Source organism: Neophocaena asiaeorientalis, unplaced genomic scaffold, assembly GCF_003031525.2.
Source record: "Neophocaena asiaeorientalis asiaeorientalis breed wild unplaced genomic scaffold, Neophocaena_asiaeorientalis_V1.1 scaffold1, whole genome shotgun sequence".
In the NCBI taxonomy this organism is placed as follows: domain Eukaryota; kingdom Metazoa; phylum Chordata; class Mammalia; order Artiodactyla; family Phocoenidae; genus Neophocaena; species Neophocaena asiaeorientalis.
The window spans coordinates 1,187,330-1,213,314 of NW_020171981.1; the positions used below are offsets into that span (position 1 = coordinate 1,187,330).

At 52.8% G+C, this 25,985-nt stretch overlaps 2 protein-coding genes across 3 annotated transcripts; both read left to right on the plus strand.

The window, feature by feature from the left end:
- Nucleotides 1–1,126: 1,126 nt before the first annotated feature.
- LOC112398445 (keratin, type I cytoskeletal 17-like) lies at nucleotides 1,127–6,172 on the plus strand. 2 transcript variants are annotated; one of them, XM_024743018.1, is made up of 9 exons: nucleotides 1,127–1,293; nucleotides 1,381–1,606; nucleotides 2,665–2,747; nucleotides 3,128–3,284; nucleotides 3,902–4,063; nucleotides 4,691–4,816; nucleotides 4,919–5,139; nucleotides 5,230–5,255; nucleotides 6,078–6,172. In XM_024743018.1, the coding sequence occupies exons 1-9, from the start codon at nucleotides 1,127–1,129 to the stop codon at nucleotides 6,170–6,172; spliced, it is 1,263 nt and encodes a 420-aa protein (XP_024598786.1). The 2 variants fall into 2 exon arrangements, with proteins under 2 accessions (XP_024598786.1, XP_024598779.1); XM_024743011.1 differs by having other exon boundaries at nucleotides 1,127–1,606.
- Nucleotides 6,173–13,043: 6,871 nt separating this feature from the next.
- LOC112398455 (keratin, type I cytoskeletal 16-like) lies at nucleotides 13,044–15,594 on the plus strand. Its single transcript, XM_024743031.1, is given in 8 exon segments — nucleotides 13,044–13,080; nucleotides 13,083–13,208; nucleotides 13,211–13,515; nucleotides 13,992–14,074; nucleotides 14,198–14,354; nucleotides 14,461–14,622; nucleotides 14,927–15,052; nucleotides 15,370–15,594. Coding segments are annotated over 8 exon segments (1,221 nt in total).
- The last annotated feature ends 10,391 nt before the right edge of the window (nucleotides 15,595–25,985 follow it).

Sequence of the window (25,985 nt, forward strand, 5' to 3'; positions counted from 1 at the left end):
GGAGGGGACTGGCCAGGGCCGGGGTCTCAGGAAGACCCTCTTCTTGGGCAGTGTCCTTTAGTTTTCCAGCTGGCTGGGACCCAAAGGTATATGCCCCCTGCCTGAGGCCTCTTGGGGAATAGGAGGGGTGAGGAAGGTGGAAGGGGCGTGCCCCTCACCCTTCTTCCTCTTGCCTTTACCACGATGCCCCCTCTCAGCCTGCCACTTCCCCAGCCTGCAGCTAAGCTCCCCTTTGCCCACTCCAGCCCAGGACTTCCCACTTGTGAGAGAGAGAGATGGGGAAAGGTCAGAAAAGGATGCTGGGTCTCCAGGGGGTTCCAGGGATGGGGACAGGGTCAGAAAACTGGACAGAGGGAACCACAGCCCCTGCAGTGCTTCCTTGGTGTCAGGGCTCTGCAGAAGGGGGCCAGTGTGTCACAGGCCCCTGGGGAGGCATATAGGTGCTGTGGCAGGGTGCGATGAAGGAAGAAGCCCTGCCAGCCAGTTCTGAGTTAGGTGGGGCGGTGGGACACTTTGCCTCTACAAGCCCCAGTTTCCTTATCTGTAAATGGGGTGGTAATCTGAGACCTGACCGAGCTACTGTGTGGTGAGGCTGGTAGGTTTGGGTCTAGGTTCCAAGGCAGGATGGGGTACCGGTCCTCGCTGTCCCCCTGCACCTCGCCCAGGGCCAGGATCGTGTGTGGCGTGGTGTGTGGTGTGGTGTGTGGCCGGGGGCAGCTGCCTGGGAGGGCTCAGTGACGGTCACGTCCTGCTTATTCCTCTTGTCCGTATTAGGTCATGGGAAAGCGTAGCTGAAGGGCCTGCCTGAATTACAGGTGACAGGCCTGAGACCAGGGACACGCACATACACACAAGCAGACGCCCAGCACGGGGGTTCGGAGAAATGATGCAAAGGCCCGACGGTGGGAGGGAAGGGGACCCACAGCCACCTGGGAGCTGGCGGGCAGCCAGCGGTGATGACAGCCCAGGGGAATGGGAACAGAGGAGCGAACTTGTTGTAATCGTTACGCCCATTTGTTGGGGCCTATAAAGGAGGCGGGCGAGCCCCGGCAGCAACACACGCCTTGGGCCTCTCTCCTCTCGAGCCCTCTCTCTCCGTGTCTGCCTGCTACCCGCTGCTGCCACCATGACCACCAGCAACCGGCAGTTCTCCTCCTCCAACTCCGTCAGGGGCTCCTCTGGCCTGGGGGGCAGCTCATCCCTCACCTCCTGCCAGCTGTCTGGCAGCCTGGGCAATGCCCTTGGGGGCGGCAGCTACTCTGGCTGCTACAGCTTCGGCTCTGGAGGCGGCTACGGCGGCGGCGACTACGGCAGCGGCGGCTATGGCAGCGGTGGCTACGGCTGCGGCTTTGGCGGCCGTGGCGGCAGCATTGGCACTGGTGGCGGTGGCTTTGGAGGTGGTGATGGGATGCTGGGGGGCAGCGAGAAGGCCACCATGCAGAACCTCAACGACCGCCTGGCCTCCTACCTGGAGAAGGTGCACGCCCTGGAGGAGGCCAACACTGACCTGGAGGTGAAGATCCGCGACTGGTACCTGAAGCAGACCCCAGGGCCGACTTCCGACTACAGCTCCTACTTCAAGATCATCGAGGACCTGAGGAACCAGGTAGGGGCTACGGTGGGAGGGGACCTGGCGGGCCACAGCTTTTCCTCCCCTACCTCCTGCCCTTGACCAAGGCCTGGAGTCCAGCCCGGGGGCTGCCACAGGGTCTTGGGGAACTAAGGACAGCTTGGATCCGGCTTGGCTTCTGGGAGCCCATTTGGGGCCACCTTGTGGCCTACGGTCTCTTTTTTGGGGCAGCGGCCTGGGCTAGGGACAAGCAGGCCTTGTGGAGCTCCTTTGAGCCTCAGTTTCCCATCATGGAGCTTTTTGCCACCTTGTATGATTGTAGGATAAGATGAATGGATGCCTGTGGAGTGCTGGGTCCCTGGGGTCGCTGGATACTCAGGCACCTCTTTCCTTGGAACAAGAGGGGGATTTAGGGCTACGGTGGGGTCAGGGGTCTGGGTGAGCTCCTGCTGGCACCTGCTAGGAGGAGGAGGTGAGAGAGAGGGGGCGGGACCTCAGGAGGCCACTCGTGTGCCTTATTTGGGGACTTTTCTGGCTTCCCCATCTCTCCTGCTGTGCCCTCAAGACTGGGGCTCAGCAAACCTGGGGCGGGGCCGGGGCTGCCTGCTGGAGCCCAGGGTCAGGACTTAGCAGGGGTCATGACTTCTGATTTGGAACTGCTCTTTGGTGAGGATTCCTTTAGTCTTCCTTTTTGGGGGAGCCTCTCAGGGACACTATATCCCCAGCTGTAAAATGAGATTTCCCATATCTGTCCTCTTTCCAGGACTTGGGAACAGCTTCTGCCCTGGGGCATCCTCCCATTCTTTTCTTGCTCTCCTGCATTTCCAGCCTGACACTCCCGGATGGCTGTCCACTCTGGTTTAAGGCAGAGCCTGGCATGTGGGAGGGGGGCAAGGTTTCAGCCATCAGACTCAGGCTGGCCCCGCCTCTCTTACCAACTGTAATGCAGTAAAGGGGAAAGGCTGGGTGGGAAGGGAGCCTTCCTGGAGGAGGCAGCCGCATCCTGGCCCCCAGACAGAGAGACCCGCCTCAGAACCCTGGTCTGTGCTGAGCTACTCCCACCCAGTGACCTGATTACTCTCCCATCTTCCCAGATCCTCATGGCCACCACAGACAATGCCAATGTCCTGCTGCAGATCGACAACACCCGTCTGGCTGCTGATGACTTCCGTACCAAGTGAGCTCTGGCCAGAGGGTGCTGGGGAGGAACTGGGGGCACCCCTCCCTACCCCAGGACTCCTCAGTTGCTGGTGGCAAGGTCCAGGAGCTGGGGGTGGGGGAGTCCCTGCTAAGAGTCCTGCACCTCTTAGCCCAGGATGCAGCAAACGCAGCAGATGCTGTAGTCAGGTGATGGAAGAGCGAGAAGGGAGGCGGGAGGAAGAGGGGAGAGAAGCCAGGAAGCAGGGTGGGGGTGGGGCCTTGCCCTGCGTGGTCCCAGGCTCCCAGGGCTGCCATGGGCTTCTACTCCACCCCCTCATCATTTGGAGGCAGGGTGCTGGCCAGAACCTGCACCTGCCAGTCCAAGCATCTTGACGAAGTCTCTGGTTCCCTTCGCAGGTTCGAGACGGAGCAGGCCCTGCGCGTGAGTGTGGAGACCGACATCAATGGCTTGCGCAGGGTGCTGGACGAGCTGACCCTGGCCAAAGCCGACCTGGAGATGCAGATCGAGAACCTCAAGGAGGAGCTGGTCTACCTCCGGAAGAACCACGAGGAGGTGAGGCAGCCAGGGCAGTAGGTCAAAGAGGATGCTGAGTGGGTGGCAGGGCTCTGGGGCTGTGCCAGGTTGAGACTGTGGGAAGAGCACAGGTGTCCAGGCTGGTCGCCTTACAGCGCTGCTCTGTCTGCAGAGCCCTGATCCCCATGCAAGGCAGCCTCCTCCACGTACTACCTTGCTTCCCTGCATCTGGGGAGCCTCCCAGGGGCCCGCAGAGGCCTCTTCTGCCCCTCCTGCCTTCCCTCAGCAGGACAGGAGATAATTGAGGAGGTTGTCCCCTTGTCCCAGCTCAAACCCTCGAATCTGGCCCCTAGGTAGAAGTTTGGAAATTAGACGGGATGTTTTGGGGGCTCAGGCTTAAGAATTAGATTTTATCTTCAGAGAGCCCTCAGTCTCATGGGGGAAACACAGAATCTGTCCTCAGGGAACCCCTAGCCTGATGGTGGAGGCAAAGCCCACATAGAGCAGGTGAATAAAAATCATTTAGAGGGTCAGAGAGTAGAGGGCAGGCAGAACAAAGGAGGTGTCCTTGGGAGGGGTCTGGAGAACTTGCGTGGGAAGGGTTGGGAGTGAGAGATCAGGATGCATGCCCACACCCACCGTCCCCTCCTCCACAGGAGATGAAAGTCCTGCGAGGCCAGGTGGGTGGTGAGATCAGCGTGGAGATGGACGCCGCCCCCGGCGTGGACCTGAGCCGCATCCTGAATGAGATGCGCGAACAGTACGAGAAGATGGCGGAGAAGAACCGCAAGGATGCCGAAGACTGGTTCTTCAGCAAGGTGGGGGCTGCCGCACGCCAGAGGCCTTCCCCAAGGGACGGGGTGCAAGGCTTGAGTCCCCACAGTAAGCCCAGCGCCTGGCATCTTGGGTTCCTTATCCCCGGTGAGCCACACGGACACCGGGGGTCAGGGTCGCCTGTTGCATCCACAGGCCTGGAGCTTGGCTGAAGCTGGGATCTGGTGGTGGGTAGGGAGCCCCCCTCAGGAATAAAGCCAGAGGGTCAAGACCCCAGGAGCTTGCATCTGTCCCTCAAGAAGTCAGGAACTAGCACCAGGGGCCTGGCTACTGTCCTGACTGGTTCTCAAGTTTCCTATTCTTGTGCTTTACATTTGCAGGAATTAAAGATAAAACTTAACATCCTTTCAAAGGCTTCTGGTTTTTGGGAAGTGGGAAGCTGGTGGGAAGGCACTGCTCCCACAGTCAGGTTTGGGAGGAGGCCTGAGAGGCCCAGGGGAGGTCAGGAAGGTGGCCATAGTGAGGGGGTATTCGGGGGAGTGGGGGAGAGCCCAGGTGCCTGTCTGGGCACAGAGTGGGCCCTGGGCTGAGCATATGGAGGCCACAGGGGTCACCTGACTTGGAGAAGGGAAGCTGGGCTCATGCCGCCCTGTCCTGTGTCCTGTTTGCAGACAGAGGAACTGAACCGCGAGGTGGCCAGCAGCAGCGAGATGGTGCAGAGCAGCAAGAGCGAGATCTCAGAGCTCCGGCGCACCATGCAGAACCTGGAGATCGAGCTGCAGTCCCATCTCAGCATGGTAGGGGCGCTGCCAGGCCTGGGGGGTGTGGTGGAGGTGCCCAGGTCCCTGGAGGGGGCACTGAGAACCCTTCTGACCCCTGCCCCTCCCGCTCTCCTGCAGAAAGCATCTCTGGAGAACAGCCTGGCGGAGACAGAGAACCGCTACTGCCTGCAGCTGTCCCAGATCCAGGGACTGGTCTGCAGCGTGGAGGAGCAACTGGCCCAGCTGCGCTGCGAGATGGGACAGCAGAGCCAGGAGTACAAGATCCTGCTGGACGTGAAGACGCGGCTGGAGCAGGAGATCGCCACCTACCGCCGCCTGCTGGAGGGCGAGGATGCCCAGTGAGAGGGGACCCGGGGCCAGGGCTGGGGGCCTGGGGCAGAAGTGAGGCTGAGACCCACATCTAATCTTCTCTCTCTTTTTTTTTGCAGGCTGACTCAGCACAAGTCCAGAGAACGTAAGCATCTTGGTAGCTGAGGGTGGGGCTGCACGGGGCAGGCGACCCACCTGTACGTTGCTGGGGGAGGGTGTCCAGGAGCTCCAGGAAATGATGGCTGATCCTTGACAGGGGTGGGGGAAGGGACCCGGTAGGGCTCAGGGTCCTAATCAAGTGAGCGGGACACTATCTGATCCAATGGGGGAGAGGCAGGGAAATGGCCCTTACCTTGGAGATCCTAGTCTGAGGTGGGAGACATGGTCCCAGCTCTGGAGACGCTCATCTGATGGGGAGGTAGGGACATGGTCTCACGATGTTTGCTCTTGGGACCCTACAGATGAGCAAAAGCAGTGTTGTTCTGGAGTCTCTTGTCTGATAGCAGAAAGGGACTTGGTCCTTGTCCTCCAGATCCCAGTCTGATGGGGAAGAAAAAATCCCAGCCCCGGGGCATCTAGTCTAAGGGTGTGGACCAGGGTCTTGTCTTGGAGATCCGCTTCTGAAGGGAGGATAATCCATGCCCTTGAGACTGCAGAGAAATGGAGACAGACCCCAGTTCATGTAGCATCCAGTCTGTGCAGTCTTCCTCTTGCAGAAGGACATGTGGGTCAGAATCAAACCATCTATTTGGGAGGCAGGATTCACCCAGGGGCACCAGCAAGGAACAGGGTGAGAGGGAGGGAGTGGCAAGGTCAGGGGGACACCTGTGCGGATGTGATGTTGAGGGGCCAGCAGAGGCGTGGACACCAAGTGGCCATGAGGGAGAAAGCCGGCTCCACTCAGGGGGCTGGGGGCTGAGCCAGGACCTCTTGGGCCCCGCCCACCCTGAGTGTCTGTCTCCTGCAGCTGTGACCACCCGCCAGGTGCGCACCATTGTGGAAGAAGTCCAGGATGGCAGGGTCATCTCCTCCCGCGAGCAGGTCCAACAGACCAACCAGTGAGGACTCTGCTCCCCCTGCCAGCCCCTCTGGGGCCTCCTATTGGCTCCGCAGCCCCAGCACCCAGCTTCAGTCCCTTTCCCATCCCCCCTCCCTGACCAATAAATCTCATTGACTGAGACATGGAATGCTCTCTGGTTGTGGCCACTGACGTGGCCCTAGCGCGGAAGGGAGGAACCGGTGGGGGGGGCGAATGGGGGCAGGGGGAGGAGTCCGTGGACACCCACTGTTGTTGACTTGGAGGTCAGGGGTCATCTTAGAGCAGGGTGAAGACTAGGTCTGGGCAGAACTCAAGGGGTGGGGGTTGCTTTTTATCTCCCAAGGGCTGGTGATCCCTGGGAGGGTGGTCCAGGCAGTGCCAGACCCAGGTTGAGGTCAGCGTGTCAGGGGCGGGTGTCTTAGGTGTCCTCTTCTTGGCCTGTAATTGGGTCCATGACCTTGGGCAGTGCCTTCCCCTCACTGAGCCTCATTTTCTCATCCATAAATGGACAAGAAGGTCTCAGGAACCAGAGACGCGGGCTAAAGCATCCGCTCGGTTGCTGTGCCCCGCACAGTCCTGGGGGCTGTGTCCTCCTCTAAGAGGGGACAAGGTGGGGAGGGGGCAGGGAGGCAGGCCAGGGCAGAAATCAGGATCCTCCTGAAGGGGGTGATGGAGGACGGAAGGCGGGGAGGCAGGCTGGGTGATTAGGGCCCAGGCTCCTGTGTGAGTCTCAGGAAACCCCTAGGAGGGGTTTGTGGGTCCAGATGCTCCCCTGGCCTCAACCCCAGGAATGTGAGCTGAGACCTGTGCTTCCAGAGAAGTCAGGTGTGGGAGAGAGGGTGGGGCCTCTCCCAGGGATATGTCTTCAAATGGTGAGCTCAGGATGGGGCGTTCAGGGGAGGTCGTGCCAGGGGGCAGCACTGCCCTCCCTGGCAGTTCGTCCCCTCTTGGTTCCAGCAGCTTGGAGGTCAGGGAGGTGGGAAGCTGCCTCCTGGGGAAGGGGGAGGGGCTGTCCTGCCCCAGCCGCTCCAACACCCTCCAGCCTGGCCCCTGTCACTCCATGGCCAGGCGCTAAGCCAGCAGGAGAGGAGCCCCGGAAGTCTTGAGTAAATCTGGAAACCACTGGGCCAGGCGGGTCTGATTTCCTGGTTTTCTTCAAGAAGTGGGGGTGGGTGGAAGGTGTTAACGGGAGGAGGGATGCCCTCACCCGGGTTCACTGACAGGCCCCCTCCAAACACGTGCTCTCGCCTGGTGCCTGGAGACTGAGGGCGCGGCTGGGGCAGGGAGGGGACAGAAGCAGCCAGAGCCCCCAGAGGCCCAGCGTGTTGGAGGCTTGGGACCAGCGGAGGCCCGGGAGAAGCAGGTGGGGCAGTGGCATGAGCACTGTCTATGACGTGGGCGGTGGGGTGTGAGGACTTTGGGCAGGTCACAGGCCCTCTCTGGATCTCAGAAGCCACAGTAAAGGAGGGGTGAGATGAGCCGCAGCTAACGGCCCTTCCGGCCCCGATCCCAGGGACGGGGAAGACAGTGAATTCCTTTCCATGGCAGGGACGACAGGCTGCAGTCCAGGGCCCGTGTCTGCAGAGGCAAATGTCAGAATCAAAGCAGGCTGGGAGCGTGGGCGCCGCTCCTGCAGGGGCTGGCATCTCTCAGCTGCCTGGGAAGCAATCAGGGTGGGGATGGAGGGCAGGAGGGAGGGAGGCACCGTACCCACCAGGCCCCCACCGTACATCCAGCCACAACCGGGAGAACCAGCCCTGGCTGAGGATGGTCCGTCTGGGGGTGATCTCATTTACCTGAATGACAGTCCCAGGAAGAGGGGAGGGTCCGGGAAGAGGTGCCCCATTATGTGGATGGGGACCCTGAGGCTCTGAGGAGCAGTGACTCAGCCCCTGTATGGAGCCTGGCATGTCAGGGGTGGAGTAGGGCGTGGGAGGGGAGGCAGCTACGCTGGGAAAGCGGCCAGAGCCCCACCCCCTGCCCAACCCCAGGCTCTTAGGCAGGGCCCTCTCTCCCCGCAGACTCTGGGGGTGCACTTTTACTGATGGGGTGAGTGAGGAGGGGTCAGAGTGTGGGGCTGGGAGAGGCAGCCCCGGACTTCACCCTTCTGCAGGGGAAGAAGCCCCTGCCCACAAAGCGAGTGGGTGGGTGGTCAGGAGGCCACAATGGGGGAGCAGCCAGGTGTCCTGGGAGCTGCACCAGGAGAGCAGTGGCTGCGGTGCCGGGGCTGGAGGTCCACAGGGCAGAGTGCTGGGCCCAGAGAGGGAAAGCCCCGCCCTTTCCAGGAGTGCTCAGCCCAGGCCTGGGCAGGTGGGGGCCACAGGGAGGAGTGCCTGGGGGTGGAGGGCCTGTGGTCCCCTTGGGGATGGTATGGCTTTGTCCAGACACACCACGCTGACCCAGGCTGCTGGGCCGTGTGCCTGCGGCTGGACTGGGGGACCCAGCTGTGGGACTCTCCAAGGGACTCACATTCATCCACACCCACCCACCTGCTGTACCAGATGTTTCAGTGAGCCGGTCTATACCTCCCCTGGGTGCCGTCTCACCCACACTCATACGATGGACACACACCTGATGCCCAGGCTCGGGCCGGCCACGGGTAGTCAGCCCCTGTGACTCTTCCTCCGCCTCGCCCACGCTCTGGAAGGGTGACCTGACGGTGCTTTCTGCAGAGAAGTGACATGGCAGTAACACTGTCCACGGCAGTGCGTCGCTCTGTGCCTGGGTCTGCACTGGGCCCGGGGGAAGCAAGAGACCCAGGCCCTGGTTCGGAGGGACCCTGAGGGACCCCAGTCTAGGAGTGGTAAGCTGGGCACAATGGCAATGCCTGACGATCCTCCCTCAGCCCTTATGTAGTGTGTTCTCCTGTGCCACCCAGGCTTTGGGGGACTGAGGGGAACAGAGGGACCAGAGCCAGGACAGTTCAGCCCCCAGGTAAAGTCCAGACTGTCACCCAGCTTAACCCAGCCACAGGCTCCCCTGAGGGCCCCTGGTTGTGCAGACCATTGTGAGGGGCTGTGAGAGGCCCTGCCTTGGAAGGGGGAGATCCAACACTGTGGCGGAGGACCGCCTAAGGTGGGTAAGGCACTCACAGACTCACCTAGATCCTGGGACCAGGCACGGGGCCGGAGCCTGCCTGGGGGCCATTTGTTCACTCCCAGAGAGCCTGTCCCCTCCCTGCAGGCCCCCTACCCCCCATTATGGCCTGAACACTCAGTGTTGGGGACGTCTCTACCTCCTCCAGACATTCTGCCCTGAGGGCCTCTCTGTCTCGTTCTTTGCATCTGAGTGTCTACACAGTGTGTGGCACATAGTAGGTGCTTTATAAATACCTGAAGATAAATGCAGTGACAGCCACCAGTCCGTGACAGCTGCTTTATTTATTTCACCTCTCTGTGCCTGTGAAGTGGTGCTGCCATACCCATTTCCCAGAGAAGGAAACTGAGGCTCAGAGGGGAGGAACGACTTGCCTAGTATCTGGCCCCTGCTGGCCCGACTCCAGCCTGCTCTGTCCTGGCTCATCTGGCTCCTTTCTTTCTTCATCCTGCCCTGAAGCCTGTAACTGTGGCTGCCATCAGTGGTTGGGGACTTTGCAGCGACCTCCCCTCTCCCCTCAGGCTCCCTGGAGTCTCCTTCCCCTCCCTTCCCTCCCACAGCTGCCTCTTGGTCCCCAGCCTGGCTGGACACCAGAATCCCCTGGGAGCTTGTAAAACCTCCCCACCATCAGGCTTGTTCTGGGCAATGCTGACTAAGTGGGTCAGAGCAGGGCCCGGGAATCTGTATGGGGATTCTCGTGTTCAGTCAGATTTGGGAATCACTGCAAGTTGAGGTGTGGCATTGGCCAATAATATTTCCTGGCCAATTCAGGTATGTGATGATGATACCTGGGATGGAGCTGGGCCAAGGAGAGAGGAAGGAGGCCTGGGTGGAGGAAGCAACCCACTGCCTGGAAGGGTTGGTGGGAGTCTGTGCTCTGTGCTGACCAGGCCTGGTGATTCTGGCTCTTGGTAACCTTGGGGCAGGTGTGCCTCACTGGCACGGAGGAAATGCCAGCTGCATCCTGTGGGCCGAGCATCCCAGATTTCCTGCTGCACTGTGCTGTCTTTCCGGCCTTAGTTTTCTCCCCAGGGTCAAATGATAAGTTCCAAGGTCAGAGACCACGTCAGCACCTCTCTCCTCCCTGCCACACCCCAAATGCTGGACACATGGTGGGTGCTTGGTCTGTGGTGTTGATTGAGTGATCTGATGGGTTGGTTGGCAACTTCCGGCAGCTTCTCAGCCCATGCAGATCCCCGACCTCTAGGGCTGGGCCTGTGTGTAATCCCACCCCCGACTCCTCCAGGAATGGGGGCAGGGGCGACGATCTGGTGAGAAGGGAGGTGGAGGGTTGGGGGGTGGTGCAGAGAAGAAGGAGCTCCCAGAGACTACCGGGAGAGTCAGTATGGACTTCGGTCAGGGTGCTGGACCTGGGTCTAGTCTCTGCTCCTTCTTTTTATTAAAAAAATTTTTTTTGGCTGCACCATGCAACATGTGAAATCTTAATTCCCCAACCAGGGATTGAACATGCACCCCCTGCATTGGAAGCACGGAGTCTTAACCACTGGACCTCCAGGGAAGTCCATCTGCTCCTCTGCTTCTGTCCTGTTTAACATGGAACAAGTCTTTTGTGCTCTCTGGTTGGGGCTTGGTGATCTTTGCTGACCTTGAAGGCCATTTCCAGTTCCGAAGGTGATGAATCTGTGATTGGACCTGAACTCCAGGCCCATCCTGAAGCCTGGGATGGTGGGGGTTTTGTCTAAGATGCCAGGGTCCCTTTTGCCTATTTTTGGGGTTAGGGGAGGGAATAGCAAGTTCTCTCTCCCAGGCCTGGCCCTGAAGCCATAGGCTGGGTACCAGCTCTGCTCATCTCTCTGGGCCCTGTGCCTCCAGATGAGGGACGTGATGTGGCAGAAACAAAGCCCTGGTTATGCTGAGACAGAATTTCCTGCCCCAAGGTTCAAGGTGGTATTGTCCAGCAGGACTCAGGCTGAGGCAAGCCCTCTTCCGCCTCCTCTCACCTCCACAGAGGCACTGCAGAGCAAGGACGGTGGCCAGCTCTGTCGGTCACCCCCCAGGGCACCCCAAGGAGGCCTCCTTGTTGGGGTCCAGACCCCCCAGTCCCGCCTTCAGCCCTCAGGCCAATATCATGCCCACCATGGGCAGAGCTCATTCCAGGCATCTCGGGGAGGCTGACGATGCTTGCCAGGCATTGCGGGAGAGTTGAAGACAGCCCATCTCTGGGGTCAAGTCCCGGCTCTGCAGCTTAAACGCAGTGCCTTTGGGCAAATCACCCTCTCTCTGGTTCTCCCTCTCTCCTCCTCACCTCGCAGGGTTGATTCAAGACAGTGATGTATGTTGGAGGGGCAAAAAGAGAGTGGTTCAGGATGGTGGAAAGGACTTGGGCTGGGCGAGCAGACAGACAGGGGTTCAAACCCCAGCTCCTCACTGACTGGGGTTTTGGTAAGCCCACTTACCCTTCCAGCCTCCTCATCTGTGAACTGGTGGCAGGAATAAGGCCCCTCACCGAACTGTGTGGCATGTGTAAATACCTGAGCGTGGCAGGTGACCAGAGAGCCACCTTCCCCCGTCTCCTCGACTGAACGAATAAAGTTGCCAAATCCAGCCTGGAAGCTGTGGACTCTCCAGAGAAAACGGTTGGGATCTAAGCCCGGGATACAGTGTGGGGTCTTGGAGTCTTGTGGCGGGGTTCGGGGTCACAGGTAGTACCAGCAGCAGGATGGGGATTCCCTCCCACCACAGTTTACGGTGGGTGCCTGTGATTAGGTGAAGCAATGCGCCCGGCGGGGGAGCTGCTCAAAGGGTGGGAGTGTGGGAGAGAAGAGGAGAGGGCAGGCATGTGGGAGGGAGGTGCCAGAGCATAGAGGTGGGCGAGGAGAGGTGGGTGAGGGGTAGCTGGGCTGGAAAGGAAGGAAGGGGAGGCTGGGGGTCAGGGCTGGCCATTGGGAAGGGGCCAGCAGGGTCCATCATGCATGTTCCTTTGTGGCTGGTGGTGTGCCCTCCCCTTTTACAGATGAGAAAACTGAGGTCCAGAGGCTCATAGACTAAAGGACTACCTATGCCATGCAGCTTGTACGGGGCAGAGCAGGGATTCAAGCTGCTATCTGCTCGTTTCATGGTACACACCACTTCTGGAGGTCCTGGGGGCTCAAAGGCAGCCTCTGAAACTGGGATAAGACTCATAGAATTTTTAGAACTGGAAAGGACTCTGAGATTGCCCAGTTCAGGCTTACTGAGGGCAAACAGAGGCCCAGAGAAGGTAGGTGGCGGGTGGGGGGCACAGGTCACACAGGGAGCAGAGCAGAGCAGGACCATGAACCCAGCTCTCCTGTCCACAGCCAGCCATGTAGGGTCCCCACAGCTGCATCCCGAGACAGCCCCTGGACAGCACCGCTGAGGCCATTCATCCAAGGCTGTCACCGTCGGGCAGGGAGTCCTTCCAGGGGCTGACTCACTGCCCAGGGATGCAGTCACCACAAATTCGCCTGTGTCAGGGCACCGCTGGCCCCTCAGGCTCCAGAACTAACTCCAGATAGATTCCCGTTGCCTAGCATGAGTCACACCAACTTGAGTTGGTATGCTTTCTCTCAGCTCCACATCCCCAAAAACTGGGTGGGAACTCAGAGAGGCACACAGTGAAGTGAGTTGACCCCGGGCTGAATAATCTGGAGTGGGGAGTTGGATGGAATCTGGAGTGATGAAATCCGGAGCGGTGCCCGGAGTCAGCAGCTGGGAGGGGCCCTCCTTCCTCACGTGCATATAAACATTCCTGGGGTTTGAAGATGCCTCAGGATCCTCCCAGCTTCCCCGAGCACCTTTCTCTTCTCTCTTCTCACCATGACCACCTGCAGGCACCAGTTCACCTCCTCCAGCTCCATCAGGGCTCCTGTGGTATCGGCAGTGGCTCCAGCTGCGGGTCTTCCGTCCTGGCGGGAGGCTCCTGCCGGGCCCCCAGCACCTACGGGGGCCTGTCCTCCTCCCGCTACTCCTCCGGGGGTGTCTGCTGGCTGGGGGCGGCTATGGAGGCAACTACAGCAGCCGCAGCAGCTTTGGTGGGGCCCTGGGTAGCATCTTCGTTGGAGGATATGGTGGTGGTCTTGGCGTCTGCCTCAGTGGTGGCAATGGTGGCCTCCTCTCTGGCAACGAGAAGCTCACCATGCAGAACCTCAATGACCGCCTGGTGCGCGCCCTGGAGGAGGCCGACATGGAGCTGGAGGTGAAGATCTGCGACTGGTACCAGAATCAGAGGCCCAGACCCACCTGCGACTACAGCCCCTACTTCAAGACCATCGAGGACCTGCGGAACAAGGTGGTATGGCCAGGTGCGCGACTCTGGTGGTGGAGTGTTGATAGAGGTCATGGCTGCAGTGGACCCTAGAAAAACGCTTGCTAGCATCTTCATTTTACAAACAGGGAGACTGAGGCCCGCTTTTGAGGAGTGGCCATGGACTACTCAGAACTGGTGGCAGAGGGTCCCTTTTTAGCATCAGGGTATCTGAACTGGACCTGGTACCCTGAATCTCTTACTCCCTGCAAGCATTCTTTGGATCAGCTTCTCTCCGAAGTAAGATGGGGCCCAGGATGGGGTGTCGGATACGTGGATGCATCCCCTGCACATGCTAAGCTGGGTGGAGAAGGCACCCTAGGCTGTCTGGGGGAGAGTAAAGACTGACCTGCCCGCCAGATAACCCCAAGTATGGTGAGGCCCCTTTCCCCCCTCTTTGCTATTCACCCCTGAGCAGCAGGGCCTTGGCTAACCAGACGTGTCCTTCACCCCCTCTGCAGATATTCGAGGCCACAATAGAGAATACACAGCCCCTTCTGCAGACTGACAACGCCAGGTTAGCAGCCAATGACTTTAAGACCAAGTGAGCGGCACGGTGGTGGGCTGAGGACAGAGAGTAGAGGGCAGGGGGTGAGCAGTGGGGTTGTCCAGACAGGAGGACCAGCAGGTCTTGAGCCTCAGAAGGCCCTGGCCTTTGTCTTGCCATGTATGAGAACGAGCTGGCCCTGTGCCAGGGCCTGGAGGCCGACATCAATGGCCCGCGCAGGGTGCTGGACGAGCTGACCCTGGTAAGGACTGACCTGGAGATGCAGATCAAGGGCCTGAAGGAGGAGCTGGCCTACCTGAAGAAGAACCACCAGGAGGTAAGGCTGCTGCTGGCAGTGGGAGGCTGACCAGTGGGCTTGCAGATGCACCTGGGGCCAGGGAAGGGGGCAGCTGAGCTGACCACCTCCCCCCATCTCTTCCTAGGAGATGTTTACCCTGCGGAGTCAGACCAGCGGGGACGTCAGCGTGGAGGTGGATGCTGCCCCCAGTGTGGACCTGAACCACATCCTGAATGACATGTGCGACCAGTATGAATAGAGAGCAGACAAGAACCGCAGAGATGCCGAGGCCTGGTTCCTGAGCAAGGTGATATGGGTCCTCGGTCCTGCTGCAGGACTTCCCAGCCTGGGTGCCTCTGGGGTGCCCCACACCTTCTGTTCTTTCCTATCTCAGAAAGAGGAGCTGAGGGGCTTCCCTGGTGGCGCAGTGGTTGAGAGTCCGCCTGCTGATGCGGGGGACACGGGTTCGTGCCCCGGTCCGGGAAGATCTCACGTGCCGCGGAGTGGCTGGGCCCATGAGCCATGGCTGCTGGGCCTGCGCGTCTGGAGCCTGTGCTCCGCAGTGGGAGAGGCCACAACAGTGAGAGGCCCGCGTACCGCAAAAAAAAAAGAAAGAGGAGCTGAACAAAGAAGTGGCCTCTAACAGCGAGCTGATGCAGAACAGCCATGATGAATTGAATGAGCTCCAAAGGGTGCTCCAGGGCCTGGAAGTCAAACTGCAGTCCCAGCTCTGCAGGGTAAGAAGGATCAGGCCCAGCCGGAGCCTCCAAGTCGCCAGTAATGGCACCACCCCCTGTAATGGAGCATCGCCGCGGTACGGTTCCATCTCTCTTCCCAGGAGTGGGTTGGACGGGTCAGTGTACCCATTATATAGATGGAGAAATGAAGGCTCAGAACAAATGGCGGAATAAATTTTCTCCATGTTGTCTAGCCCATAAGTAGCCCAGCTGGGGTCAAAAATCCATGCACCTCTCAGGAAACATGCCCAGAGACCTGGGGGGACAGCAGTGACCCCCCTCCGTTGCCTCTCTCTTTTGCTCTCTCCCATTCACAGAAAGCATCCCTGGAGAAGAGCCTGGAGGAGACCAAAAACCGCTACTGCCTGCAGCTGTCCCAGATCCAGGGGCTCATCTGCAGCGTGGAGGAGCAGCTGGCCCCCCTGCGCTGCGAGATGGAACAGCAGAAGCACGAGTACCAGATCCTTCTGGACGTGAAGACGCGGCTGGAGCAGGAGATCGCCACCTACCGCCCCCTGCTGGAGGGTGAGGACACCCAGTGAGTGGGGACCCCCCCTGTCCTGCCCCACAGACCCTTCAGCCCCACCCCTGCTCTCCCAACACACCTAACCGCTCTACCTTTTCTCCCCTACAGCCCCTCCTCCCAGCACCCATCCGGCCAGAACTATGTTTCCTGCGAAGGTAAGCCTCCTGAGGGTCCTGGAGCCGCCTTTGCCCACCCGCTGGCCTCACCACCTGAAGGCCTGGGTCCAGCCCCTGCTCGCCCCAGCTGTCTCCCCTCCCTCTTTGCTGGTGGTGGGTTAATAAAGCTGACTTTCTGGTTGATGCAACAATCCTGTGTGGTCTCCGTTCCTGAGCTGATGGGAGGGGAATTGGAGGTGCCTCCCAGGAATCTTCTGGGACCCCACAGCCTGAGGGATGCTGGAAAAAGCCAGGCTCAGAAGAGCTTGTAGGGTCTTCCCTGAAGACCTGCATGCTCTCGGGGGAGTGGGAGTTGGGACATAGGATGGGAGGGAGCTCGCTCGTGTTGACAGATGCTGTGTGAGACGTTTTACAGCAGCTCTTTCCTCCGACTCACCTGGCGACTCTGTGAGGGGGCTGTGGTGAGGCTTATCCTGGTGCTTAATATCACACAGACACGAAGTGGCACAACCGTGGCTCAGGTCTGTCCAGCTGCAAAGTCCATGCCTTTCTTTTATACGGCTCTATCTTTTTAGGTATTTTAACCCAAGACTCCCAAGCTTGAGCTCCTCACTCTACCCCTTGGAGCCTCACCTTTGCACACATGATTTTAGTGTTGGATGGTGGAGGGAGAGCCTGCTGCCTTGGGGGTGGTATCCACGGTTAGGACTGAATCTTTCTTCTTCCAACCTGCTCCCCCCCATCACTCCCATCAACTCCCTCCTCTTCCTCGTTCCCCTCAACCAGTGAATCGTGTGCCAGCGAGTCCCCTAGAAATATCTGTCACCCCTGCTTCCTCTTCATCCCCACAACCACCGCCGCCATCAGACTTGTTTCTTTACTCCCTAGAACTGGGCCCAGCCTACTAATTGGAGTCCCTTGCTGTCCATCTCCCCCACCCTCACTTCTACCTAATGACCTTTCTAACGAGAATGTGGTACAGATCAAGAATAAGGAGGCCGTCAGGACCCCTCCGTTCAACCACTTGTGTTGTTCCCTCTCCCCTGGGATGCTTGGCCTTCCCGTCTCAACCCACCGTGGTGCTTCTCCCCACCCACTGCCCTGCACCGCATGAATCCACCCTACTTGGCTATTGAGGTGTACCGCACTTCTCACTTGGCGGTGGATGCCTTCTATATTTTAAAATTTTGATTAAAAAATCAAAGTTATGGGAATTCCCTGGCAGTCCAGTGGTTAGGACTCGGTGTTTTCACTGCCGGGACCTGGGTTCAATCCCTGGTTGGGGAACTAAGATCCCATAAGCCATGCAGCGTGGCCAAAACAAAACAAAACATAAGAAAACAAAACAAAAAAATCAAAGTTATGTCTGTAGAACATAATTAGATTTTTATGAAAAAGAGCCATTCCCAGGCTGACATCCCCAGGTGTCACACACCTCCATACTTACCTCCCACTTTCAAGTCTTAGTTCTTACTTTTATCATTTGTCTCCTTCTTTCTTTTTTCTTTTTTTTGAATTTTATTTTATTTTTTATATAGCAGGTTCTTGTTAGTTATCCATTTTATACATATTAGTGTATGTATGTCAATCTCAATCTCCCAATTCATCATCCCTCACCCCCACCGCTTTCCCCCCTTGGTGTCCATACGTTTGTTCTTTACATCTGTGTCTCAATTTCTGCCCTGCAAACCAGTTCATCAGTACCATTTTTCTAGGTTCCACATACATGCGTTAATATACGATATTTGTTTTTCTCTTTCTGACTTACGTGACTCTGTATGACAGTCTCTAGATTCATCCAAGTCTCTACAAATGACCAATTTCGTTCCTTTTTATGGCTGAGTAATATTCCATTGTATATATGTACCACATCTTCTTTATCCATTCGTCTGTCGATGGGCATTTAGGTTGCTTCCATGACCTGGCTATTGTAAATAGTGCTGCAGTGAACATTTTGGTACATGACTCTTTTTGAATTATGGTTTTCTCAGGGTATATGCCCAGTAGTGGGATTGCTGGGTCATATGGTAATTCTATTTTTAGTTTTTTAAGGAACTTCCATACTGTTCTCCATAGTGGCTGTATCCATTTACATTCCCACCAACAGTGCAAGAGGGTTCCCTTTTCTCCACACCCTCTCCAGCATTTGTTGTTTGTAGATTTTCTGATGAGGCCCATTCTAGCTGGCGTGAGGTGATACCTCATTGTAGTTTGGATTTGCATTTCTCTAATGATTAGTGATGTGGGGCAGCTTTTCATGTGCTTCTTGGCCATCTGTATGTCTTCTTTGGAGAAATGTCTGTTTAGGTCATTAGGGTGATGGGGGCCTCATAGAATGAGTTGGGGCGTGTTCCTTCCTCCGCAATTCTTTGGAAGAGTTTGAGAAGGATAGGTTTAAACCCCTTTAATGCAAATGTTGGTGCATTTAGTGTTGTCCCAGAGGTATCTTAGGCTGTCTTCATTTCTTTTCATTCTTTTTTCTTTATTCTGTCCCGCAGCAGTGAATTCCACCATTTTGTCTTCCAGGTCACTTATCCTTTCTTCTGCCTCAGTCATTCTGCTATTGATTCTTCTAACGTATTTTTCTTTTCAGTTATTGTATTGTTCATCTCTGTTTGTTTGTTCTTTAATTCTTCTAGGTCTTTGTTAAACATTTCTTGCATCTTCTCAATCTTTGCCTCCATTCTTTTCCCGAGGTCCTGGATCATCTTCACTATCATTATTCTGAATTCTTTTTCTGGAAGGTTGCCTATCTCCATTTCATTTAGTTCTTTTTCTGGGGTTTTATCTTGTTCCTTCATCTGGTACATAGCCCTCTGCCTTTTCATCTTGTCTATCTTTCTGCGAATGTGGTGTTTGTTCCACAGGCTGCAGGATTGTAGTTCCTCTTGCTTCTGCTGTCTGCCCTCTGGTGGATGAAGCTGTCTAAGAGGTTTGTGCAAGTTTCCTGTTGGGAGGGACTGGTGGTGGGTAGAGCTGGCTGTTGCTCTGGTGGGGCTTTAATCCGCTCGTCTGCTGATGGGTGGGGCTGGGTTCCCTCCCTGTTGGTTGTTTGACCTGAGGCAACCCAACACTGGAACCTACCAGGGCTCTTTGGTGGGGCTAATGGCGGGCTCTGGGAGGACTCATGCCAAGGAGTACTTCCCAGAACTTCTGCTGCCTGTGTCCTTGTCCCCACAGTGAGACACAGCCACCCCCTGCCTCTGCAGGAGACCCTCCAACACTAGCAGGTAGATCTGGTTCAGCATCCTATGGGGTCACTGCTCCTTCTGCTGGGTCCCGACGCACACACTACTTTGTGTGTTCCTCCAGGAGTGGAGTCTCTGTTTTCCCCAGTCCTGTCAGAGTCTTGCAATCAAATCCCACTACAGTTTAAAGTGTGATTCTCTAGGAATTCCTCCTCCCGTTGCCTGATCCCCAGGTTGGGAAGCCTGACGTGGGGCTCAGAACCTTCACTCCAGTGGGTGGACTTCTGTGGTATAAGTGTTCTCCAGTCTGTGAGTCACCCACCCAGCAGTTATGGGATTTGATTTTACTGTGATTGCGCCCCTCCTACCGTCTCACTGTGGCTTCTCCTTTGTCTGTGGATGTGGGGTATCTTTTTTGGTGAGTTCCAGTGTCTTCCTGTCGATGATTGTTCAGCAGTTATTTGTGATTCTGGTGCTCTCGCAAGAGGGAGTGAGAGCACGTCCTTCTACTCTGCCATCTTGAAACAATCGATCTCCTTATTTCTAAATAACAGGCTATGCTATAATTTCTAGATATTTTTTCAGTTTTAGTTTTTTTTTTTTTAAATTGAAATATAGTTGATTTACAGTGTTGTGTTAGGTTCTGGTGTACAGCAAAGTGATTCAGATATATATGTGTATATATATGTATATATATATATATATATATATATATATATATATATATATATATATATATATATATATATATATATATATATATATATATATATATATATATATATATATATATATATACTCTTTTTCATATTCTTTTCCATTATGTTTTATTACAGGATATTTAATATAGTTCCCTGTGCTATACAGTAGGACCTGGTTGTTTATGTAGTTTATATATAGTAGTTTGTATCTGCTAATCCCAGACTACTAATTTATTCCTCCCCACCTTTCCCCTTTGGTAACCATAAGTTTGTTTTCTATGTCTGTGAGCCTGTTCCTGTTTTGTAAATAAGTTCATTTGTATCATATTTTAGATTCCACATATAAGTGGTATCATATGATATTTGTCTTTCTCTGTCTGACTACTTCACTTAGTATCATAATTTTGAGGTCTGTTCATCTTGCTGCAAATGGCATTATTTCATTCTTTTTTAATGGCTGAGTAGTATTCCATTGTATATATATGTATATATCACATGTTCTTTATCCATTCGTCTGTTGATGGACACTTTGGTTGTTTCCATGTCTTGACTATTATAAGTAGTGCTGCTATGAACATTGAAGTGCATGTATCTTTTCGAATTAGAGTTTTCATCATTTCTAGCTATATGCCCAGGAGTGGGATTGTTGGATCATGTGGTAACTCTATTTTTAGTCTGTTAAGGAACCTTCATACTGTTGTCCATAGTGGCTGCACCAATTTACATTCCCACCAACGTTGTAGCAGGATTCCCTTTTTCCCACACCTTCTCCAGCATTTATTATTTGTAGACTTTTTGATGATGGCCATTCTGACTGTGTGAGGTGATACTTCACTGTAGTTTTGATTTGCATTTCTCTAGTAATTAGTGATGTTGAGCATCTTTTCATGTGCCTATTGGCCATCTGTATGTCTTCTTTGGAGAAACGTCTGTGTAGGTTTCCTGCCAATTTTTTGATTTTTTTTTATTATTGAGTTGTATGAGCTGTATGTATATTTTGGAAATTAAACCCTTGTATGTCGCATCATTTGCAAATATTTTCTCCCATTCCATAGGTTGTCTTTTCGTTCTGTTTATAGTTTCCTTTGATGTGCAAAATCTTATAAGTTTGATTAGGTCCCATTTGTTTATTTTTGCTTTTATTTCTATTGCCTTGGGAGAGTGACCTAAGAAAACATTGCTACGATTTATGTCAGAGAATGTTTTGCCTATGTTCTCTTCTAGGAGTTTTATGGTGTCACGTCTTATATTTAAATCTTTTTTTAAAAATTATTTATTTATTTTTGGCCACATCCTGTGTTAGTTGCGGCATGCGGGATCTTTCACTTGATGTGCGGGCTCTTTGTTTTGGCACGGGGGCTTCTCTCTAGTTGTGGTGTGGGGGCTCCAGAGTGCATGGGCTCTGTAGTTGTGGTGCACAGGCTCTAGAGCATGTGGACTCTGTACTTGCGGCATGTGGGCTCTCTAGTTGTGGCCTGTGGACTCAGTAGTTGCAATGCGCAGGCTTAGTTGCCCTGCGGCATGTGGGATCTTAGTTTCTTGACCAGGGATTGAGCCCACGTCCCCTGCATTGGAAGGTGGATTCTTAACCACTGGACAACCAGGGAAGTCCTGTCTTTAAGTCTTTTTGAGTTTATTTTTGTGTATGGTGTGAGGGAGTGTTCTAACGTCATTGATTTAAAATGCAGCTGTCCAACTTTCCTAACACCAGTTGCTGAAGAGACTGTCTTTTTCCAATTGTATATTCTTCCCTCCTTTGCTGAAGATTAATTGACTGTAGGTGTGCAGATTTATTTCTGGACTCTCTATTCTGTTCCATTGATCCATATGTCTGTTTTTGTGTCAGTAGCATGCTGTTTTGATTACTGTAGCTTTGTAGTATTGTCTGAAGTCTGGGAGGGTTATGCCTCCAGTTTTGTTCTTTTTCCTCAGGATTGCTTTGGAAATTCTGGGTCCCTTATGCCTCCATATAAATTTTAGGATTATTTCCTCCAGTTATGTGAAAAATAACTTTGGTTATTTTTCTCTTTGGTAACTTTATAGGGGTCACATTTAATCTGTAGATTGCTTTGGGTAGAATAGCCATTTTTCAGGTTTAGTTTTTAATCACTGCTGTATAGGAAGAGAATTTAGCTCTCTATGTGCATTTTCCCTATCCACTTTTTCCTACCCTCTCAATAACTTTTCATTAGTAAATGTTTACATTTTTATGACTATTTAAATATTATTCACAACCAAATCATGTTTTACACTATATTAAATTTCCTCAGAATAAATATCTGTTTTTCAGTTTGTATAAGTTTTCTTTGTACCTATCACTAATTCATTGCCAGAAGTATACATCTCCTCTTAATGTGTTAAACACTGCCTATTCCATCAATTTCATGTTCTTGAAGATGTCCTTCCTGGAGCCCTCTGTCCTCCTGCTCCAGTCTGTTCTGGGTGCTCTCTGGGCCTGCTGTTACCCAGTCATCTCCCTTCACCATTGTCTTGGGCATCTCTTCTTTCTCTATTGCACCCCTTGTTTTCTGGATCCCATGTCTTCTTTTTCCTCCCTCTCCCTCCCTTTATTTGAGTGAAACACATACTCTTATGAAAAGTTTTATAGAGGTTAAAGTTTTTGAACTTTCATTTCTGAAAATATTGTTAGTCTCTTGACTGATAGTTTGGCTGGGTATGGAATTCTAGGTTGGAAGTAATTTTTCCTCAGCATTTTGAAGGTATTGTTTCTTCACTGTTTCCTGTCTTCTGGTATTATACTTGAGAAGTCTAATTCTATTTTGATTCTAGATCCTTCATACTATCCCATTCCCACCCTTCCCCCAGCAGGATTTAGGTTCTTCTCTTTCTCTCCAGTGGCTGAAATATCACATATTCTGCCTTGTTGTGGCTGTGTCTTCATCTGTTGGATTAGGCACTTAGCAGAATCTTTCAATGTAGGAACTCATGTTCTTCACTGATAACATTTTGGTGAGTTTCTTTCATATATATATACATATACAAACATAACTACAATCTCACCAAATACAATTTAATGCTGTTTCCACTTTTTTTGGTTACCATTTAAAGTAATGCAACAATGGAACATCTTTCTGCATAACAATTTATTTTCATATATTTTTTGCAGTATTTCTTTAGGCTAGATTCCCAGAAGTATAATTACTAGGTGAGAAGATAATGAATATTTTAAGGGTCTTAATTTGTATTGCCAAATTGATTTAAAGAGAAGTTGTACCAATTTACATATTTTTCCATCAGGGAATGGGAGTGCCTATTTCAAAACATGCTCAGCAACTTTGAGTATTATCTTTAAAAAATATCTTTTGTGAATTGATTCATCACTTTTAAAGATGATGTTATGGAAGAACTCTGACACAGACATATAGTCCTGGCCTGGGTTGTTAAAAACTCGTGAGCACATGCTCATGAGTTGTTGAGTAATGAGATGTCAGAACAGAGTGTGCAGAACACACTTTACCTGGGTGTGGGGAGCGATTTTAACAAAACTGTGCTTGTGTCTTCAGAATGAATACCAGCCATCGGTGGACCCTCGGGAAGCTCCATGAGAAAGTCCTCCATTTGACAGATGGGGAAACTGAGATTTCAACTAATCAAGGAAAAAAAAATTTCTTTGGGTCTCTCAGCTAGTTAGAAAAATGGCCTAAGAGCAGGAACCATGTGTCTCCTGTTCATTGCTGTGTCCAGTGTAAACAAAACCTGAGCCCCTTTTATTTTTTATTAATATTATTATTTTATTGAGGTATAGTGGATTTTCAACATTATATTAGTTTCAGGTGTACAACATGGTGGCTAAATATTTTTATAGCTTATACTCCATTTAAAGTTATTATAGGGCTTCCCTGGTGGCACAGTGGTTGAGAGTCCGCCTGCCGATGCAGGGGACGCAGGTTCGTGCCCCGATCTGAAAAGATCCCACATGCCGCGGAGCGGCTGGGCCCATGAGCCATGGCCGCTGAACCTGCGCGTCCGGGGCCTGTGCTCCGCAACGGGAGAGGCCACAACAGTGAGAGGCCCTCATACCGCAAAAAAATATAATAATAATAAAAATAAAGTTATTATAAAATATTGGCTATATTCCTTGTGCTGTACAATATGTCCTTGTAGCCTATTTATTTTATACATAGTAGTTCAGAGCTATTAATCCTCTATCCCTATCTTGCCCCTCCTCCCTTCCCTCTCCACGCTGGTAACCACTAGTTCGTGCCCTATATCTCGGAGTCTATTTCTGTTTTGTTATATTCACCATGAGCCTACTTTACAGAAAGACATTATCGAAGCAGAAATGTAAATTTCGCCTTCAGTAAAGGAAGCAGGTTTTCCATCTGGAAATGCTTGGATTTCTCAAGCTAAGATTCAAGTCCAAATCAGACTGCATTTTTAATTTTTAAAAATTTTATTGACGTATAGTTGATTTACAATGTTGTGTTAATTTCTGCTGTACAGCAAAGAAATTCAGTTATGCATATATATATTCTTTTTCGTATGCTTTTCCATTATGGTTTATCACAGGATACTGAACATAGTTCCCTGTGCTATATAGTCCTTATTGTTTATCCATCCGATATATACTAGTTTGCTTCCGCTGATCCCAAACTCCCAATCCATCCCTCCCCCATGTCCCCTCTCCCTTGGCAACCACAGGTCTGTGCTCTATGTCAGATCAGACTGCATTCTGCTCTTGGCTGGTCTTTCCTGCTTCCTAAGATCCTGGCACCTGAGATGAGGAGGTTGAGTGCTCTTGAATGTTCCTTGTAACTTGTCTATTTTGAACACACCCTCAGATTCTTCATGCTCGAGTTATGTGTCAAAGTTGGTAAAATATTGTTTTAGATAATCGCATAAAGTGCTAAACAATGGCTGAAGTGAGAATTAATGATAGCCCATAAAGTGTATCTGCTGAAGTCGGTGACTTAGTGGTAAGCTCCTAAAGGTTTTGCGTTCTTTGGGATCATTGTTTCTGAGAGCTATTAAAAGCACTGTGTCACTCCTGATATCTGAGATAAGTGATTTCTTCCGTTTGCCTTCCCATTGCTGTAGCTTGTAGTTTAAAATCTTCTGATGGCTTCCTGAAACATAACACACATGAAGCTTTTGGTTTTGCCTGTCCCCAACAAACTTAGACAGTACCTGGCATGTAAGGGACACTCGAGATTTGTGGATTAGAGCCATGGGTTTGGTGTAGAAGACTCTGCTCTGTCTGGTCTCCATGGAACGTTCTCAGAAAGAAGATTCTTGGGGACAGGCTTCTCTAGATTCCATGTGCCTTTCATCACATTGCTCCAAGGTTGCCGCAGAAGAGAAAGCAAGTATCTTTTTGAGCTATGGAGGGGTGTAGTCGGGGCTGTGAGAGCTGAGGCACTGAGCAAGTGCAGCTCTTTATCAGGCCTCCCTCGGATGTGCTGCCCCTTCCTCTGATGTGCTGTGTGGTCACTGCCATGGGCAGACATAGCTCTGTGTCCCTGCTTCCCCATCTGTCCAGGACGCCAGAAGGGCTTTGAGCAGATTAAGGGGTATTAAAGCATAAAAGGCTATTTGGAAGGAGAGTCCATTTCTGACTCGGTTCCCTGTTAACCCACTGATGGGGTCCAAATGTTTCTTTCCTACAATTATAAGATTATTACACCTAAGACAGATATGTTTTGTTCCTTCCAATTGTAACCAAGCAGGACCCTGTGGAGTCTTCCCGGGACAGACCCCTCCTCCATATCCTCTGTGGTAATGTAGCTCCTCTCTGAAGTACCCAGATAATAGTATCTCATGCATACTTCCTGAGTTTTTCTTTAAAAATGCTTTGCTGAAACCCTTCAGAGAGTTCGGGGATTTTTTTGGGCACGAGCCACCCGTTCTCCTTGCATGACCCTGCAAAAATATTTCTCTGCTCCAAAATCCGATGTCTTGGTTTGTTTGGCCCCGCTGTGCATAGGGCACGTGAACTTGCATACAGTAACACAGTTTTTATCTGCCATATGAATAGTGTGACAACATAAATGGAAGTATAAAAAAACAAAACATCCATCCATTGTTCTGTCCCCAAGATTTTTATTCTCCTAGGCTCTTTTCTGGCCTCCTTATATGTGAGTACATGGCAAAGGTGACTTTCAAATATTTAAGGGGCTTCATTATTAAATGAATAAGTTAATAGAAATAAAAGACCAGGGCTTCTCTGGTGGCGCAGTGGTTGAGAGTCCGCCTGCCGATGCAGGGGACACGGGTTCGTGCCCCGGTTCGGGAAGGTCCCACATGCCGCGGAGTGGCTGGGCCGGTGAGCCATGGCCGCTGAGCCTGCGCATCCGGAGCCTGTGCTCCGCAACGGGAGAGGCCACAACAGTGAGAGGCCCGCGTACTGCAAAAAAAAAAAAAAAAAAAAAAAAGAAAAGAAAA

Bases quoted from the DNA above. Each gene is read 5' to 3' on its own strand.
- LOC112398445 (XM_024743011.1), top strand. From the start codon at position 1,127: ATGACCACCAGCAACCGGCAGTTCTCCTCCTCCAACTCCGTCAGGGGC. The intron at 4,817-4,918 runs GTAGGGGCGCTG...GCTCTCCTGCAG, and splicing joins TGCAGTCCCATCTCAGCATG to AAAGCATCTCTGGAGAACAG. The intron at 5,256-6,077 runs GTAAGCATCTTG...TGTCTCCTGCAG, and splicing joins TCAGCACAAGTCCAGAGAAC to CTGTGACCACCCGCCAGGTG.